The sequence below is a fragment of the Cnephaeus nilssonii genome (assembly GCF_951640355.1).
Source record: "Cnephaeus nilssonii genome assembly, chromosome: 21".
In the NCBI taxonomy this organism is placed as follows: Eukaryota; Metazoa; Chordata; class Mammalia; order Chiroptera; family Vespertilionidae; genus Cnephaeus; species Cnephaeus nilssonii.
In genome coordinates this window covers 29,925,817-29,945,388 of record NC_137092.1, presented here as the reverse complement: position 1 = coordinate 29,945,388, position 19,572 = coordinate 29,925,817, and the positions used below count along the sequence as shown (strand labels likewise).

Sequence of the window (19,572 nt, the reverse complement as noted above, 5' to 3'; positions counted from 1 at the left end):
AAAACTAAAGTTTGTAGGTAATTCCACAATCCCAGGTTAATAAAGCATTAACTTTAGGAAACAAGCAGTGACTGACATTCTAACCACTTTTCCATATTTCAGTATGTCAGAAAAATTAAATGGATTATCTAATACAAGCAAAATTTTAAAAAATCATCCTGAAGTACATCCCAGGTATCAAACACAGCCCAGCAAAGAAATTTTTGAATTATTAAAGCATTAAAATATCAATTTTCCAATGTTGCATAGAGAAGTCCAATTTAGCTAAGCATTATGAGTTTAACATTTTTGGTATTAAGTATAGCCAAAAAGTAAAAAAAGTAAGACTTTCCAGTCCTTTTTTCCACATCAGTAAATATTGGTACTATAATTTTCAAATTCATCCTCAAAATCAAAAGAACAGATGCAGAGAATGAATGCCCCCTGATAGTCATATCAGGAACTGCAAGGGTGAGGAACATACAATTTGAAAAAACACAGTCCACTCTATAATAAAATTATAAATTCAGAAAAGAAAAATAAATCTATTATTTGTAACATAAACTACAGAAAGTAAAGCTTGAAAAATCTTTTCAACAGAAAGGCATGAATTTTAATAATAAACAAAATAAACAAAACAGAGTTCCTACAATGATAACCTTCCTCAAAGTCAATGTCCTAAGTTACCTTGCTACGTGACATATCATCTCCTATTATCAATTGGACACAAGTAGTAATATCTTAGATACAAGATATTAAAATGGACTAAATAGGTAATTTAATTTCAATTAGAAAAAAAGTTCTGAAATTAATTTTTTTCAAAATATATAAATAAAAAGTAACTATTAATCTAATATTTTATACAAGAAAAAATTAAACTAGGCTAATATTGACATATCTTGATTAGCAGTTTGTTACTATGTAATATAAAAGGGCAAAAAATGCATAATCCCATGATACTACTTTCTGAAATATTTCTGGTAATATTATAAATAATTTGTAGCACTACATTTCAAATGCAATGAGTATCTCCCAGCATCTTCCACCATTTGTTGTTGTAATTTATAAGTCTAAAGTAATGGGCAAAAAAGAAAACATCTTTAAAATATGAATGACAAAAGCACTTAATTATGAATAAGAGGGAATAACCAGTTCCAGGTGTGAAAATATGGAAACAGAGGGAAGAAGTGATATCCTGGACTTCATGGTTAAAAAGAGCAAGTCAGAAATGAACCCTGTAATAGAAAAGTGAATTTTTAAAAAAGTCCCATAATTATACAAGTGATTCCATAGACAGCAGAGCTAAAAAGAGAACATGGTTCAAGCTGGATATAAGGCTTATAAATATTTTTTAAATTCTAAAATTTTTTTTTAGTGCCAAGAAACAAAAGGCTGTTGAAACTTCAGTGGTTATATCTGGCATTCTCCAAGGAGTTAAAATACAAATTACTGCATGCAAAAATGAGTACATAACTAAGGATGAATAAAGAAAACTAACACAAAACAGTAAGAAGAAGGTCAGGAAGTTCAAAATAAGCTACATTCAGATCCTAGTTATTTGACCAGAACATTTACCTACAGAAAGGAATGTTTTAAAAATAAGTTAGGTGACAATATACAAGCAAAACAGTATCATAGATGATAAACAAAAGTATTTACAAATAGGTACAGTTACCATATTTTTGCATTGAGTCTCAGTTGAAAAAACAAAAATAAATTTTTAATAATCAAAATGAAAAAGTAAGTATATTGCCTTTTCTGGTTATGTAATTACAACTCAAACAATCTTGTGGTGAATCATTATAGCAATGCAGTATACCGGAGTGTGATGGCTCTTGCTACAGGATCATTACTATGAATCACAGAGAAAATTCTCTTCACAAATTCATCCACATTTAGAATCTTCTCCAAATGCTTCTCACTTTGTTGAGTAACTTTAAGAACACAGAGTCTCAGGAAATTGTTTCTACGAAAAACCAGGGATAAAAAAAAAAATTAGGCCACTTTAGGAAAGTTAAGATTTGATTAGGAATCAAAATTACACTATTAATATAAAATTGTAGCAACAGGCAAATGTTTTCCAATCTTATTATTTGTGTCCTCGTTAAGAGTTAAAATTTAAAGTACTTTAGGTGGGCATTCAGCATAAGCAGTTAGCAATGCCTGCAGTCCTGCTGCCAGACACCAAAATGGCAGTGACACAAGGAGAAGCCCTGAAGCAGAACTGAATCTCATCATATTATAATCGAGGCCAACAAGTCAGATGGCCTTCCTCCCCTCTAGAGTTAATTCTACAACATCTTTTCCCCTTCAAGTCTGATTTGGTGTGTGTATAAGCACATGAGAGCTTGGAGAATGGGAGAAAGGCCGGTGGGGGGGGAAAAAATAAATGGGTTTTTTAGTCAGTGCTTACATGCTTCAGGCACTTTGCAATAACATGTTATCTCACGTTATAAAATAAGCTATTAAATCCAAAACTGCTCAAAATAATCAGTACAAAGCTACAGGTATTTCCAAAACATATACTAATATATCAAGGTTGCCTTGACTTGATTTATTCTATTACACAAAGAAATAAGTACTCTCTAATTTATACTCTTCATTTTTGCTTAAAACACCACTAAATCTCCCACTAAAAGGTATTAGATACTCTGTGTCCATTAAAAGGGTAACCAACCATATGGAAGGTCTAAAAGTCAAAAAGAATAAAGACCACAATATAAAACAGAGATATGAACAAAGTGCTTTAGGACACCAAGGCTTTCAAAAGACTTACCCAACTCTGAAAACATCAGCTAACTTCAGGAATGCAGAATTGATGAGAATAGGGAATGGATACTTTTGAAAGAGCCTGGGAAAGCGAACAACTGCTTCACATTGTTCACCAAGTTTGCCAGATCTTAGACCTATGAAAAACATAAAAAGAGAACAGCTTACACACATGTGGCTACAATAAGGCAAAGATAGCAAATACTAACACAATATTACGCAGTAAAGTTATATATGTAGTAAAATAACAATAAATTATTAACAACTAGAGGCCCACTGCATGAAGATTCGTGCAAGAATGGGCCTTCCTTCCTCTGGCTGCCGGCACCCCCTTCGCTCCGGCCTGGAGCTGCCTTTCTGCCTTCCCACACTGCCCACAGGACCGGAGCTGCTGGGGCAGTGGGGAACACCTGCGTACCACCCTGCCCCCGGCCACTCAGCACCTGAGTATGCAAATCAACCCACCATCTTTATTGGGTTAGTTTGCATACTCACTCCTGATTGATGGGTGGGCATCGCGAAGGTACAGTCAATTTGCATCTTTCTCTTTTATTAGTGTAGATTAGGTAAAGGTCAACTGTAATTCATTGCCTTTTAAAAAATAAAAATGGCACATAAAATAGTAATTTGGCATATTGTCACTTTGAGGTAAAAAAAGAATGAAAAATAATTTTTAACAGGAAAATTTGATTATAAATGAGTTAAGAATATTTGGGGCCATAAAGTATATCTCAAAAAATTTAAAAGGACTAAAATCATACCAAATATGTCCTCTGATCATAGTAATTAAATCAGAAATCAATAAGAGATTTGATCCAATAGGACTGAGACTTTCCCTAAGCAATCAGAGGTGTGTGGCTATATCCCCATTAGCATCTTCACCAACCAATCAGAGCAGCCCTACTCTGACCAATCAGGGACAAAGGGCAGGTACTTCTCTCTATATAAGTCAGTCCTGTTCTGGCTTGGGTAGCACACTTTCCCTTTCCATTGAATGCTGAACTGGTGGGCCACCTTAGCCATGCTGTCTCATAATTGAGCTGTAACACTATTGAGCTATTCCACGGCTGTGCTGTATTACTATTGAGCTGTTTGCACTGAATGAAGATTCCTTCTTCACCACACCCCAAATTGGAGATTCCTGTTGGTTCTGAATTGGCACCAATGATCATCAGTTGGTAAATGCTTATGTTAACAAAGAAAAAAGGTCCCAGTCCTAACTGGTTTGGCTCAGTTGATAGAGCATTGGCCTGGGGACTGAAGCGTCCCAGGTTCGATTCCGGTCAAAGGCATGCTTGGTTGTGGGCACATCCCCAGTAGGGGGTCTGCAGGAGGCAGCTGATCGATGTTTCTTTCTCATCGATGTTTCTACCTCTCTATCCCTCTCCCTTACTCTCTGTAAAAAAATCAATAAAATATATTTTTTAAAAAAAGAAAGGTCCCAAATCAATGATCTAATAAAGGTGCCAAGATAATTCAATGTGCAAAGGATAATCTTTTTAACAAATAGTTCTGGAACAACTGGATATCAATAAGCAAAAGAAACTCAATCCTTAACTTGTACCATATAAAAAAATTAACTCAAAATGAACCATAGACCTAAATATAAGAGCTAAAATTATAAATAGCATAGAAGAAAATATAAGAGAAATCTTTATGGGCTTGGTTTAGGCCAGTGATGGGCAACCATTTGAGCTTGGTGTGTCAAACTTCGCCAAAAAACTGAGCATAACTCGGGTAGTGTGTCACTTTGAGGAAAAAACATTCTTTCGCAAATGTTTCATCCTTGGCATGTGGCCGCCTCAGCGGCCGCATGTCATCAGAAATGGCTACGCGTGTCAGTGCTGACACGTGTGTCATAGGTTCGCCATCACTGGTTTGGGCAAAGAATTCTTAGAGAAAACACCAAGACACATCATAATTAACAAGGGTTAAAGACAAAGAGAGAAACTTAAACACAGCAAGAGAAAGACAGTTAGTTACCTACCAGGGAGCTCCCATAAGACTGTCAGCTGATTTCTCAATAGAAACATTTCAGGCCAGAAGGGATTGGTAAGAAATAGTCAAATAGATGAAATGCAAGGACTTACAATTTGAAGGAGAAATAAAGAGCTTCCCAAAAATTAAAAGCTAAAAGAGTTTGTTACCACCAAACCAGTATCACAAGGAATGTTAAAGGGCCTGCTTTAATTAGATGAAAAAGAAGAGGAAGGAAAAGAAAAAAATCAGAGGAACACAGTTAAAAGAATAAAGTGCCAATAAATATGTACCTATCAATAATCACTTTAATCAAAAGACATAGGGTAGATGAATGGATAAGAAAGACCCATATATATGTGCTATCTACAAGAGACCTGCCTCAGAATGAAAGATACAGACAAATTAAAAGTAAAGGGATGGAAAAAAAATACTTCATACCAGCGGAAATGAAACAATACCAAAAACTGGGGTAGCAATAATTATATCTGACAAAATAGACTTTAAAACAAAGGCTACAGTAAGAGACAAAGAAGGATACTAAATAATGATAAAAGGAGCAATACAACAAGAGGATATAACTCTTGTAAACATGTATGCACCCAGCATAGAAGCATCTAAATATGTAAAGCAATTTTGATGGCAACGAAGAGAGGGACTGACAGTAATACAGACATAGTAGGGGATTTTAATAACCCATTAACATCAGTGGATAAATCTTCCAACAGAAAAATTAACAGGGAAATGGTGGCCTTAAATGACACACTAATTGATACCTTCAGAGATTCACCCCAAAGCAGCAGAATACTACTATACATTTTTTTCAAGTGCATATGGAACATTTTCTTTTCTTTTTTTTCTTTTTTCCATTGATTTTTAGAGAGTGGAAGGGAGAGGGAAAGACAGAGAGAGAAACATCGAAGTGAGAGAGACACATTGATTGGTTGCCTCCCACGCGCACCCCAACCAGGGCCTAAGATCAAGCCTGCAACTGATGTTATGTGCCCTTGACCGGAATCACATCAATCTTCTCTGACCATAATGGCATGAAACTAGAAATCAACCACAAGAAAAAAACTGGAAAGCACACAAAGTCATGGAGGCTAAATAACATGTTACTAAACAGTGAAAGAGCCCTAGCTGGTTTGGCTCAGTGGATAGAGCGTCGGCCTGAGGACTAAAGGGTCCCAGGTTCGATTCCAGCCAAGGGCACATGCCCGGGTTGCAGGCTCTATCCGCGCCCCCCCCTGTGCAGGAGGCAGCTGATCAATGATTCCCTTTCACCATTGATGTTTCTCTCTCTCTCTCCCTTCCTCTCTGAAATATATTTAAAAAAATAAAATAAATAAAAACAGTGAAAGGGTTAACAATGAGATCAAGGGAAAAATCAAAAGTTATCTTGAAACAAATTAAAATGAGAACATAACAACCCCAAATTTATGGAACATAGTGAAAGCAGTCCTAAGAGGGAAATTCATAGCATTACAGGACACTGCTGGGAGAAATGAACATAATCACTTACCTAATATCTAAGACTGACACCTGGTTTACAATTAAAAACTCAATAGCCATCCATTTATTTCTTACAGATCTGAAAATACTTCTATTTCTACTTTTAGGAGGGAAAATTTACATTATATTTGTTTCTTACAACAACTGCAATTTTTAAAGAATTAAACAATTCTAGATTTCTCATTTCTTTAGAGCCCTATAACGATCTGTTTTATACCACTGTCCTACTATCATTATGGGATGAGCCCACCTGGACCAGAGTGGTAGTAGAAAATGTCTTTTTTAATATATACATATATTTTATTGATTTTTTACAGAGAGGAAGGGAGAGGGATAGAGAGTTAGGAACATCAATGAGAGAGAAACATCGACCAGCTGCCTCCTGCACACCCCCTACTGGGGATGTGCCTGCAACCAAGGTACATGTCCTTGACTGGAATCGAACCTGGGACCCTTCAGTCTGCAGGCCAACGCTCTATCCACTGAGCCAAACTGATTAGGGCTGAAAATGTCTTTAGAATTGGTAATAATATTATATATCTGGACCTGCAACTCTCCCTGGGGAATAAGCAAGGAATTATCAGAATGGGGAGGAAAAGATTATGTAGTTTTTATATATATATTTTTAATAAGGAAACATTCATGTATAAAATCACAGAGGTAGAAGAAATAATTTGTAGAAAAAGTGGGCTTAGGAAACAAGGTATAGCGATGAAGGAAGGTCCCTTGGAGTTTGGGAGTGAGAAAGCTAATAGTAACATGCCTGGGACAGGGATGGGGAAGGGGAAGGGAAAAGCATGCTTCCTGGAGGGAGAGCCAAGATTGTGTAGTTTTTAAAAAACACTTAGTGTTACAACTTTATACTTCAGAAGGGGAAAAGCCCTATAGCTTTGGAAAGAGAAGCAGAGCTCACATTATTTTCTTTTTTGTTGTTATTAATCCTCACCTGAGGATATTTTTTCCATTGATTTTCAGAGAGAGTGGAAGGGAGGGGGAGAGACAGAGAGAGAAACATCGATGTGAGACACATCAGCTAGGGCTCACATTATTTTTTGACTGGTGGGGATGCACTAAAGATTCTGGGACTCAACCAAAAGAATATTGAGTTGAATTGGAGTGTTATAACATTTTTTGTTGATCAAAAGGACTTAAAGGCTTAAATGTCTGAGAAACTTTTTTAAAAGTCTGAGAAACTGCCCTAGCTGGTTTAGCTCAATGGATAGAGCAGCCGGCGGACTGAAGGGCCCTGGGTTGGACTCCCATCAAGGGCACATACCTCAGTTGTAGGCTCAATCAGGGCATATGTAGGAGGCAACCAATTGATGTATCTCTCTCACATCATCAATGTTTCTCTCTGTCTCTCCCCTGCCCTTTCACTCTCTCTAAAGATCACTGGAAAAATATCCTTGGGTGAGGATTACCAACAACAACAAAAAATTTTTTTAAAAGACTGAGAAACTCTTATCTATCTAGATCAACCTACTAAAAATGTTTACAGTTTAAAAAAGAAACACACACTCACACACACACAAAAAAAGTCCTCCCAAAGTTAATAGAGTGTCCATGTCAGAGATCTGGGAAATGGTTCATAGTGGACTTAGATTCTTCTAACCTTTAGTCCAGTTCTGAATACACTATACATTGACTACAGTTAATTCAGAATTAACTGTGCCAGGCAGATGTGGCTCAGTTGACTTGCGAGTCAGGAGGTCACATTTAAGATTCCTGGTCAGGCACATGCCTGGGTTGCGGGCTCAATCCCCTTGTGGGGCATTCAGGAGGCAAACAATCCATGATTCTCATCACTGATGTTTCCATCCCTTTCTCCCTCTCCCTCCCTCACTCTGAAATAAATAAACACACACACATATATATAGCTATACATATATGTATTGCAGGTGACAAAATATTTTCCTCATTCAATAAAAATCCTTGAAGTACACTGAAACAAAGGTTTCATTTTAATACCCGAGTTCTATACTGACAAATATCTGGCTTTGTCTTCCATATTCATACCTAAGAAAGAAGACATATCCCTTTTTAGCACTTAATAAAGGCTTCTTTTGCATACCATTATATCACCTGGTATATATATATATATATATATATATATATATATATATATATATATTTTAAATATATTTTATTGATTTTTTACAGAGAGGAAGGGAGAGGGATAGAGAGTTAGAAACATCGACGAGAGAGAAACATCGATCAGCTGCCTCTTGCACACTCCCCACTGGGGATGTGCCCGCAACCAAGGTACATGCCCTTGACTGGAATCGAGCCTGGGACCCTTGAGTCCGCAGGCCGACGCTCTATCCACTGAGCCAAACCGGTTTCGGCACCTGGTATATTTTTGTTCCATAAATTCTATTTTATATCACTTAATATTTACAACAATCTTCTCAGCTCAATGGTTCTGTACCCACTTTGCAGACAAAAAAAAAACGAGGTTCGGTGGTTAGGTGCCTTGTCCATGATAATAAATCAGTGAAATTGCAATTCAACTCAATCTAACTTCAAAGCTCGTTCTACTACACCAGATGCCCACTCCCCATCCTCGTAAGGAAATAGAACTCTAGGAACTGTCTGCAGAGAAGGAGCAGGGGATGGTTTTCGGATGGTCTCAGCTGTATTTAACCTGTCCAGTAACCTGCAAGTAACAGTTACAGAACTCAAATAAATCGCTATAAAGTCGGTGCACCATTATTATTCATTTTGGTGAAAACCTGTTCTCAATTGAACGTTCTGAAAAATAATTTTTCAATTAAAAAACAACAACACTGCTTGGAAAATCGGGGTACTGTGCCCCCAAGTGGTCAAAAACGGGCCCTCACCAGAACTCGCTACTAGCTCGATTTGTGCAAGACCAATCCAGCAACGCGGCAATTTCCCTGCAAACTTCCAGATTCACCGAAAGCACAGGCGCCCGCCCCCCGCCTAGGGAAGCTACGCGCATGCCCGAGGCTATCACCGCCTGGTGGCGCCACTCCCCCCACGTCCATCACACCCGCTCAGCACGCTCTTTTGAATACCTTTGTCTAATTCCATAAGGGCAGAGTTAGCATCCAGCTCCTGTTCGCCATAGCCGGCATCTGCCAAGAAAGACTTAGTTGAGTTTGACGCCATGGCCCCAATAGTTACTGGACTACCCTATTCAGAAATATTGCACACTCGGCCCCATCACCGCCATCTTCTTCCACCACCTTCTCGCGGATTTTTCCTCCGCGCTCTGTCCAATTGTGGTACGCATGCGCCCTGGTCACCACGCCGTTCGCCAGCCTCTCAGCGCCGCCCCGCGCAGGCGCCCTGGGATCTCCAGAACCCCAGGTTCCCGCGGCTGGGAGAAAAGGAGGCGGGGATTCGTAGAGGGAAGTGAATCGACGGCGCCCGGACGCCGCGGTGAGAGCCAATCAGAGGGCGTGACGTCAGTTTGGCGGGGAGTTTGGTGGCCGGGGCTTACAGTGGCGGGAGTTGGAGGCTATAACTAGTCCTCTTCTGAGGGACCCGAGTTGCGACTTCTGCTGAATCGGTGGCCTCTCGAAGACTTTCCTCTCAGTTGTGCCTTTCCCCCCGGCCCAGATGCTCTTCAATTCGGTGCTCCGACAGCCCCAGTTTGGCGTCCCGAGACATGGTGAGTAACGGCCCTAACCGCTGCTTGTTGCTGGCGGGATTCGCCTCCCCCGAAACCACACCTCGGACCAAGGCCGAATCCAGTTGTTTCCCAGCTCCAGCCCCGAGTTCTCTTTCGACCAGGCGGCTGAAGAGAGCTTGCGCTTTCATGCCCTCGGGACACTTTTAATCGCAGTCTCCATTTTTAAAAACTAAAATGTAGGCTGACGGCGGGGGAGAAGTTAACTTAAATGGCCTCCTTTACGGCTTCTGCCTATGTTACACTTTCAGTGGGAAACGCGTGCATTTGTGTGTGTGTGCGCGCGTGTCTGCGTGTTTCTCGTCGGCGATGTGGGATCGCGGAGACTCGTATGCATTGATTAATTGGTTGTAGAATCTTAGTGATTATAATATTGATTATAGCACATCAGCGAATCCGACCCGCTGTTAAGGAACTCAGTCAAGCAGAGAAGACAGAACATCTGCTTCTAGCATGGTCAAGAAAGCTTTTTTTTTTTTTCTCTCCCTGATTACTTCATATGCATAAACATTTGAAATTATAGAGTGAAAAATGCCCATAACCACACACTCCAGAGATGACCACTATTAAATAGATGGAAATATATTTTTCCAAAATGTTTTTCAATGCCAGAAGTAGTATGTATTGTTATTTACAGAAATGATATCAAATTTTTTTTTTTTGTTTTTCACGCTAACGGTGTAACTTGGGAATATTTCTATATTAGCATGTAGAAATCTAACCTATTCTCTATAATTCTTGAGGTTCGTTCCTTAAGTTAAAACTTTGGCAATAAGAATTTTGAGCGTAGGTTTGAGTGTCATCGACCTGAAACTTTCTGATAAGGAAGTTACTACTGGGACTCAGCTTGGATAGAAATGAAGGAGAGGTCTTCTTTCTCTTTAAAACCACGTGGAGGGGGGAAAAAAAGAAAAGAATTTGAGAGGGGAACTTTTTATATTTAAGGCATAGGTCTAGGATAATGATTTTCAACCGGTGCTGCAAGAAAAAATAAAAATTTAAAACATGCAATACCTGACTATTTAGTCGGGGCACTGACTTCTTTTCCCTTAGATTGTCAAATAAGGAAATGACAACAGCCAACACAACAATAGCCGTCCGGTGTGAACGAATCAAAATTATACTTTTTTATTTTTTGTCAGATTGGCAAAAAATATATATTTTGGTGTGCTTCGGAAAGTTTCTGATAAGGATGTTACTATCTAGGCTAAGCTTGGATATAAATGAAATTTCATTCCTTTAAAGAAGAGTAAGTCTTCTTTCTCTTTAAAACCACGTGGGGGGAAAAATCACGTGGAAAACAAAAAGAAAAGAATCTGAGAAGGGAACTTTTTACATTTAAGGCATAGGTCTAGGATAACGATTTTCAACCGGTGTGCTGCAAAAAATAAAATTTAAAACATGCAATACCTGACTATTTAGTCAGGGCACTGACCTCTTTTCCCTTAGATTGTCAAGTAAGAAAATGACAACAGCCAACACAACAATAGCCGTCTGGTGTGAACAGATCAGAATTATACTTTTTTATTTTTTGTCAGATTGGCAAAAAATATATATATTGGTGTGCTGCAGAATTTTAGAAATTAGTTTATGTGTGCCATGAGATGAAAAAGGTTGAAAATTGCTGGTCTTTTAGGAAAAGGATCTTGAGAAGGAGACTGAGTAGTCCCTTCTCAGTCTGCCACTAACCTAAAACTTTATATCATCCTGACCTACTTCCCTCTTGCATAATATTTTAAATCATACTTTAAATAGCCCCTCTTCTGTCCATCCTGGCACCTTGCTTGAGTAACTTCTCTATCTGTCAAGAGTGTCAGTAACACAGTGGTTAAGAGCTTTGACTTTGGAGATGAAATGCCTGCGTTTTTTGTTATTGTTTTTTAATGCCTGAGTTTTAAATTCAATTCCACTCTTATCTGTGTGACCCGAGGCAAACTCTAGCCTTGATTTTGTAATACATTTTCTCCTAATTCTCCAATTTATCCACTATATCTTCGGTCTCGCTCATAAATTCTCATTCATTGTTATGTGTTAGGCTTTGAAATTCATTCATCCTTATGTATTATGCACTGAACATGATAGGACCATTTTCCCTTTTCCCCTTCCTGTCAGTGTTCCATCCTATGTCCTCTATCTCCTTGTGTCTACTCCCATTGACGATCATAGCCTTCACCAGGGCTTCTTCCACTGCCACCTGCAACCTTCCTTTCCCAAGACTGTTCTATCCAGTCCTATAAAAGTTGTATGAGTATCTTTACCCAGATGGTCAGTGCCACAGGCATCTCAAACTCAAATACCTAAACTGAACCGACTTTTTCCCTAAACCTGCTATATTACCTATTTCGGCAGTAGTTCCATTATTTTAAACTAGTCTGCCCAGCCAGAAACCTGAGAGTTAATCAGAATTTCTCCATTTTCCTCAAGATACACATCCAGAAAGTTTCCTTATAATCTTTTGACTCTTACCTCTCATTCCCCACTGATTTTGCCTCTTCACCATATCTTGGATCTGTTCTATGTTTACCATTCCATTTCCTTAGTTTGGGCCCTGATACTTTCTGGTCTGGATTATAACAAGTCTCCCAAGTGGCCTCTCTCTAGTTTATTCTCCACATTATTGCCAATGATATTTCTAAAATGGAAATCTGATTACTCTTCTGTGTATTTTTAAATTGGTACCTAAACGTTTTTATCCTAAGTTAAAACAAATATAAAGGATTTAATTTCTGGCCATATTATAAATATTGACATTTTAAAATAAAAATAGTATATTACTCTTTAAAAATGTATTTAATAGAATGTAAATTCTATAGTTATTTGATAACTGCAAAAATAATTTTTTAAAATATGGACTATTTTAACTTAGGTACTCTATATAGTTGCTTTTCTCCCTTGAACTTATTTCCACTTTATTTCTCCCACAGAATTTACCCTAATGTAATTTTATTTTAAGCTTGAAAATTTGATTGATCACCCTATCATATTTCTCTTTGTAAAAAAATACATTTGAATTGATATTATCTGTGATTGTAAGGCTCTGTGTGTTAAAAGTTCATCTGAATTGACTTACCATTGCAATTATTAGTATGCAGTTAATCAAAACAATATACATTTTTAATTTTGATAAGGAATTACTAAGCAAAGTTAAAATTTTATTGGAAGTATATTTTTTTAAGCAATGGATTTGTGTGTTCATCATGCCTTTACTAAAGGGAGTATCCAGTTGTCTCTCATTTGGGATCCCAGAAGTTTTTATACCTTGGAGTACCGCAAGGTATAAAATTGGGGCATGGAAATGCCTTTCTTTTGAAAGTGGAAGACAGTGATGAAGGGAGAGGAGAAAAAAGCCTCAACCTTTTCAGATAATCATTTTAGAAATGTTTATACATGGAATTTGAGCATCAGGAAATTGATTCTCTGAAAACTCATGTTCTCAGATACTCCTTGAAAAATCTGCATGTAATTTTAAGTTGTACATTGGGTAAGTGATAGGCTTTTCAAATGCGTATTGTGGGGGAAAGCATTACAAGTTCATGTTGGGAACAGCACAGCACACTAATCCAAAAGTAGTTTAAGGGTCTGGTCCAAGAAATGGAGGGGACTAGTTACTAAGTCATGTTAGGCCATTTGTTAATATTTGGATATTAGTCTATAGGTTATGAGGCAGAGTTGACAGGCGTCATTGTTTAATTGTAAAGAATTAGATCTCCATAGCATACATATTATCTTCAATTCCACCTAAATTATTTAAGATTCAGTTCTTTTGAATTAGTGTGAAGTAATTAGATTTTTTTAAAAGCCTAAACCACAAGTGTGCATTTCTATAACTTTTTAAAAAAGTATATTTTTACTGATTTTAAAAAAAATAATTCTTTATTGTTGAAGGTATTACACATGTTCCCTTTTTTCCCCCATTGACTCCCTCCAGCCCACAACTCCCACCCCAGGCCTTCAGTACCTATTGTCTGTGTCCATGGGTTATGCATATATGCATACAAGGTCTTTGGTTGATTACCTCCCACCCACCCAGCCTCCCCTATCTTCCCTCTGAGATTCTGAACTCTGTTCCATGCTTGCATGTCTGGATCCACTCCGTTCATCAGTTATTTTGTTACTTACACTGAGTGGCCAGATTATTATGATCTCTGAACGCATAATAATCTGGTCACTTGGTGTATATCCTATATAATAAAAGGCTAATATGCAAATTGACCCCTTGACCAGGAGTTCGACCAGCAGGCAGGCCGGCCAACTGCCCATGTCCCCTCCCCCTGGCCAGGCTGGCCGGACCCTACCCATGCCTGAATTCATGCACCGGGCCTCTAAAATACACACACACACACACACACTGAGTGGCCAGATTATTATGCATTCAGAGATCATAATAATCTGACCACTCAGTGTAGATTCCACATATGATTATGATTATGTGATACTTGTCTTTCTCTGACTGACTTATTTCACTTAGCATGATACTCTCCAGATCCCTCCATGCTGTCTCAAAGGGTAAGAGATTCTTCTTTTTTACTGCTGTATAGTATATATTTTTATTGATTTCAGAGAGGAAGGGAGAGGGAGAGAGAGACATCAATGATGAGAATCATTGATCAGTTGCCTCCTGCAAGCCCTCTACTGGGGATTGAGCCCGAAACCTGGGCTTGTGACCTTTCCATCCACAGGCTGATTGATGCTCTATCCAGCTAGGAACATTCATATAACTTTAGAACAGAAGCTTCTGTTTTTAAATTCTTTCTGTGGATGGATTTTTTTTTAACTCTACAACATAATAATTATTGTATTCTTTTGGTCATCTTTAATGGCTAATTTATAATGATATCTGACCTTGAGATAAAATCCTCAGGAATAATTACTAAATCTGGATTGAATTTATTTGCCTCCTTTGTTCTGATTCCTTTAGGTTATCTCTATGAACATGAGGTTATGTCAGGCTAAGCTGTCTTCTCCAGTTTTGTTTTTTAATGAAAAGTGAGAATTGAAAGTATCCTAAAATGTGAGAGTTTGTTAATTATTTAGACAGCTCTCAATACTAGTAGAGTAGAATTTCATTGTTTCCTCCTATATTTAATAAACATTTGATTTTCAGTAACTATATTGAATCTATGTTCCTTTTATATATACTCATATTTAAAATGTTTTGACCCACATATAAAAATGACAGATCTTTAAAGATGTTTTACTTTTTAGACCATAGTGCACATTAGGTTTCTGACCCAAGCAGAGTAAACTCTCCCTCGACCCTGAAATTCTTCCCCTATCTTGTATATTCAATGAAAACATAATCGTCTTCCAAGATTTGTGTTTGATTTTACCTCCTCTAAAGACTTCCCTGACTCTCCTACTACGCCAGGAGTAACTGCTTGTACTCTAGGGGTAGGTACATAATGCTTTACTTTAAAATTACTTTAATATACTTCAAGATACTATGACTTGAATTTCAGCACTGGAAAGGAAAAAGGAAGTGAAATTAATAATCAACTTGTGAATATGTTAGTGGTTACAGTAGGCACATTTGACATAAATTATTTCCTTTAATTCTATGACCATTGGATTATGTATGATGTTGCCAGTAACTTAGGAGTTTACAGTAATGTTGCATTAGAACCTCTAAAAACAGTCTCCAGAGGGTTAGAGATCTTTTTAATGTGTACAGGCCACTTGTTTTTTTGCAACCTTAAATGTACTAGCAAGAGTCTCTATTTAGATGGTAAGCCCAAAGGCTATACCTTACCAGAATTTGGGAGTGCTCATTCATTCTTTTTTAGGAAAATACCAAAAACTGTATTCTAGAGGATTATCGATAGTGACTGGTTCTATATTAGGTATATAAAGCTTCTTATTTATTTATTTTTAATTATTTATTTTTGGTTGACCCTCACCTGAGGATATTTTTCCATTGATTTTTGAGAGAGAGAGAGAGAAAGAGAAAGAAACACTGATGTGAGAGAGACGTCGATTGGTTGCCTCCTGCACGTACCCTGACCAGGGCTGGAGAATCTGCAACCAAAGCATGTGCCCTTGACTGGACTAGAATCTAGGATCCTTCAGTCCATGGGCTGACGTTCTAGCCACTGAGCCGGCTAAGGTTTTTTAAAATAAATATTTATCTCTGTATTTGTTAAAAGTACTAAAATGTGATGATAAATTGGATTTCTATAAGGAATTGTATCTTATTTTAGGATGGTCTTCACAATACCCTCTACAGTCCCTTCTAACTGGTTATCAATGCAACTCTAATGATGAGCACACTTCTTATGGAGAATCAGGAGCCCCAGTTCCTCCTTTTGGATGCACTTTCTCTTCTGGTAAGAAAATTACTATCTAGCTAGGCTTGGTAAAAAGTTATCTATTTCACACTTAGAGGAAAAATATACAGAGATGTCTCCCTTTCAAAAAAAAAGTAAGATAGGTGATAGAGTTGTGTTCTAAGACTGTTCTTCCTGATTCATGAAATAGACTTTCCTTAATCTCTGTGCATAATTATATATATCCTCTAAAGCATAGGACCTAATAGCACTTTTAAAAAACTGATATAGGAAAAGGGTTGCAAAGGTTCAGCCATCATGAAAACTGTTTTGATCTGATTGAATTTATCTTTCTGGAATGCCTGGGGAACAAAAGAACAGAAATAGAAATACTTGTTACCACTGTTAATATTCTAAAACAGGAAAAGTAAAAGGTTGTCCAAAGGGGATTTTAAACTAATAAACTCAGCCTGCTGGTGGCCTACATCATATACCTTTATTAGCCATTGACCAGTACCACTCTTGTTTTGTCTGAGTACCACTCTTTATTCACCCCTTTTTAAAATAAGAGGTTATCTGAAGATAATTTTGGTAGTTTTAAGTCATTTACTGAATTAGAAAATATGGCAAATTTTAAGTAATTTTTAATTCAAATTACCTCTGGACCATATCAGATGCCATTTGGGTAGAATCATCTTTCCTCTTTTCTAACAGATTCTTTGTGTTTATCCAGCAGCTTTCAATTAATCTATATTATATGTAAGTTATATATACTTATATATTTATACATATGTATATAACATTATAATAAGTTGTAAAATTAATGTTACTCTTTATACATTCTATTCTTTATTTCTTATTTAGCTCCAAATATGAAGCATATACTAGCAGTTGCCAATGAAGAAGGCTTCGTTAGATTATATAACACAGAATCACAAACTTATAGAAAGAAGTGTGTTAAAGGTAAGTCTAGGTCTAAGATTTTTGTTTTACCATTTTAAATTCATACAGCCTCAAGTAAATTATTATTTGACTACATTTTCCCAATTATATTCACTTATGATTAAGTCTGTTTAAGGACCAGGCTATTTTTTTCAGTAAATGTTAATTATGGCATGACTTTACTGAAAATTAAGAAAAATACATTTTAGGTTCTTTTAAAAAGGTTCAATCTTTTACACTTAATATCATTGGGAGAAACATTGTTTTAAAATACTTATATTGACCAAGCATCTTTCATATATAAGACTAAGTTCTATTGACCTTAAGAAGCTGATAATTTGGAACTAATAAGTCATCTGTTGAAATAACTAAAACAAAGACTGTAAATGATATAGACATACAAAGAAAATGCCATAGAAGTCAAAGAGCAAGTCCTCATGTGCTAAGAAGGGGAGGAAAAATTTTTTGAAGGATAGGACATTTTAGTTGGACTGGTATTTAGACCAATGGCAATAGAATACGATACTCCCAGTGGAGGGAAAAGCATTAGCAAAGACCTAGAAATAAGAAAGAATAGGATATAATAAGGAAATAGGGAGTAATTCGTTTTCATTTGAATGTGGTATGTAGGGAACAGTGAAAGATAAATCTTGTAATAGAGGACAAAGCCTACAGAACCTTAAGGTGTCAAACTAAAGTACTTTAGACTCTTCGGAGAGCAGGATGAAGATTTTTGAACTGGAAAATGTTTCAGAAAGATTTCATTTTAGAGAATATATTACTAGTCACCTCATGGAAAGGAATTTGATATCAAATGTTAGTTCTATGTGGTAATGGTGGGGATGTTTTGTATTATATCACTCTTTAAATCTTCCTTCTCCATTGTAATGCTCTTTGGCCAATGGACCTTAGGGTGCTGACCACTGATTTTTTCACTACAGCTTTCAAGGTATTTAAATTGTTATTGATAAGACTACCCCAGGACATAGTCTAGACATTTCACATTCATCATTTTCTTTATTTAGAATGGATGGCTCACTGGAATGCTGTCTTTGACCTGGCCTGGGTCCCAGGTGAATTTAAACTTGTAAGTGGCTTTCATTTTATTTGGGTGTGAGTAGATAATGGTTAACGGTTGCTTTATTCAATTGTGATAACATTTTTTAAAGGTTACAGCAGCTGGTGATCAATCGGCCAAATTTTGGGATGTAAAAGCTGGTGAGCTGCTTGGAACATGCAAAGGTCATCAATGCAGCCTCAAGTCAGTTGCCTTTTCTAAGTTTGAGAAAGGTAGGTTTGTACCTGTCTTCTTTCATCTCCTCAACCTCCTTTACAATGGGGTAATAAGAAACTATAATTGTTTCCTCATTTTCTACTATCAAAGTTGCTGTTTTATGTATATAGATGATTGAGATTCTAATATGACTGAAAACCTAAATGAAATTAAGTTGGGTTTTAGTCTTATTCTTATGGACATTATCTCCAGCTTGTCCCTGAAAGTCAAACATCGTCAGGTAATTTTTTTCTATAACTTTGCCGATAAGGTAAGGATTTGTTAATAGTTACTATACCACTATTCAATTCTGAGTGTCCTTTAAAGTCTAAACCCTGTACTGGCCACTGATTAATGATTTGCCTATTCTGCATATTCATATAAATAGGAACTATATAATATGTGGTCTTTTGTGTCTGGCTTCTTTCACTTGGTGTAATGTTTAATCTTATTTTCTTTACCTCAAGTTGAATGATTTCTATTGCTCTACCTTCAAGTTCACTGACTTTTTCTCTGTTCTCTTCATTTTGTTCTTGAAGTTATCCAGTGAATTTTGTCATTTCAGAAATTGTTTTTTCTGTTCTAAATTTTTCTTTTTTATAAGCTCTCTCTGCTGAGATTTTTCATCATTTACAATCTTATCTGTAACAAGGTTGGCCTCTGTTGATTTCTTTTCCCTTGAGGATGACTTGTTTTCCAAACTCTTTATATGTCAGATAATTTAGTTATGTCCTGGGCATTGTGAATGGTATGTTGGACTCTGAATTCTGTTATATTGCTTAGGGAAGAGTTGATGTTTTTGTTCTAATGGGCAATTAATTGAGTAAGACTCAAGTTGCAGGCTATCAAACCTGCAACAGGGCATTGGGTTCTATCTCAATTCTGTTCAGCAATTTAAGTCTTAGTTGCAAGCTGCTTTAAGTTTTCCCCTTCATAGATGGTTCAGGGGTCAGCCAGAAACTTATCCTGAGTTAAAACACAGAATCAGGCCTTCCCTTTCTCTGGCTTTCTTTAGGGTTTCCTCTTCCCTCTGGCAGCTCTTGTTGCCCAACTTCTCCTTTTCCAGTTTCTCTGGCTTGGAAGATTGCAGGTTTTTCTATTGGCATTTTAGTTGCTTGCCCACTGGCTGCTGCCCTCAAGGTAAAACCACAAAAGACCAGTAACTTAGCCCAAGCCAATCACTTGCTTCAGTTATTGGCTCT

The 19,572-nt window shown here is 37.1% G+C and overlaps 2 protein-coding genes across 2 annotated transcripts in view; one reads left to right on the top strand and one right to left on the bottom strand.

Moving 5' to 3' along the window:
• The window catches only part of INTS7 (integrator complex subunit 7), a 48,967-nt gene extending 39,502 nt beyond the window's left edge, over positions 1–9,465 (bottom strand). The window contains exons 1-3 of the mRNA XM_079760835.1: positions 9,276–9,465; positions 2,756–2,885; positions 1,799–1,945 (exon numbers count right to left, since the gene is read on the bottom strand). Of these exons, the coding sequence (XP_079616961.1) occupies positions 1,799–1,945; positions 2,756–2,885; positions 9,276–9,369 (371 nt within the window). The 5' untranslated portion in view covers positions 9,370–9,465. The remainder of the gene's footprint in view (positions 1–1,798; positions 1,946–2,755; positions 2,886–9,275) is intronic.
• A 234-nt stretch (positions 9,466–9,699) lies between these two features.
• Positions 9,700–19,572, top strand: part of DTL (denticleless E3 ubiquitin protein ligase homolog) — a 42,806-nt gene continuing 32,933 nt past the window's right edge. The window contains exons 1-5 of the mRNA XM_079761353.1: positions 9,700–9,874; positions 16,090–16,215; positions 17,020–17,118; positions 18,123–18,184; positions 18,267–18,387. Coding sequence (XP_079617479.1) covers positions 9,823–9,874; positions 16,090–16,215; positions 17,020–17,118; positions 18,123–18,184; positions 18,267–18,387 — 460 coding nt within the window. The 5' untranslated portion in view covers positions 9,700–9,822. The remainder of the gene's footprint in view (positions 9,875–16,089; positions 16,216–17,019; positions 17,119–18,122; positions 18,185–18,266; positions 18,388–19,572) is intronic.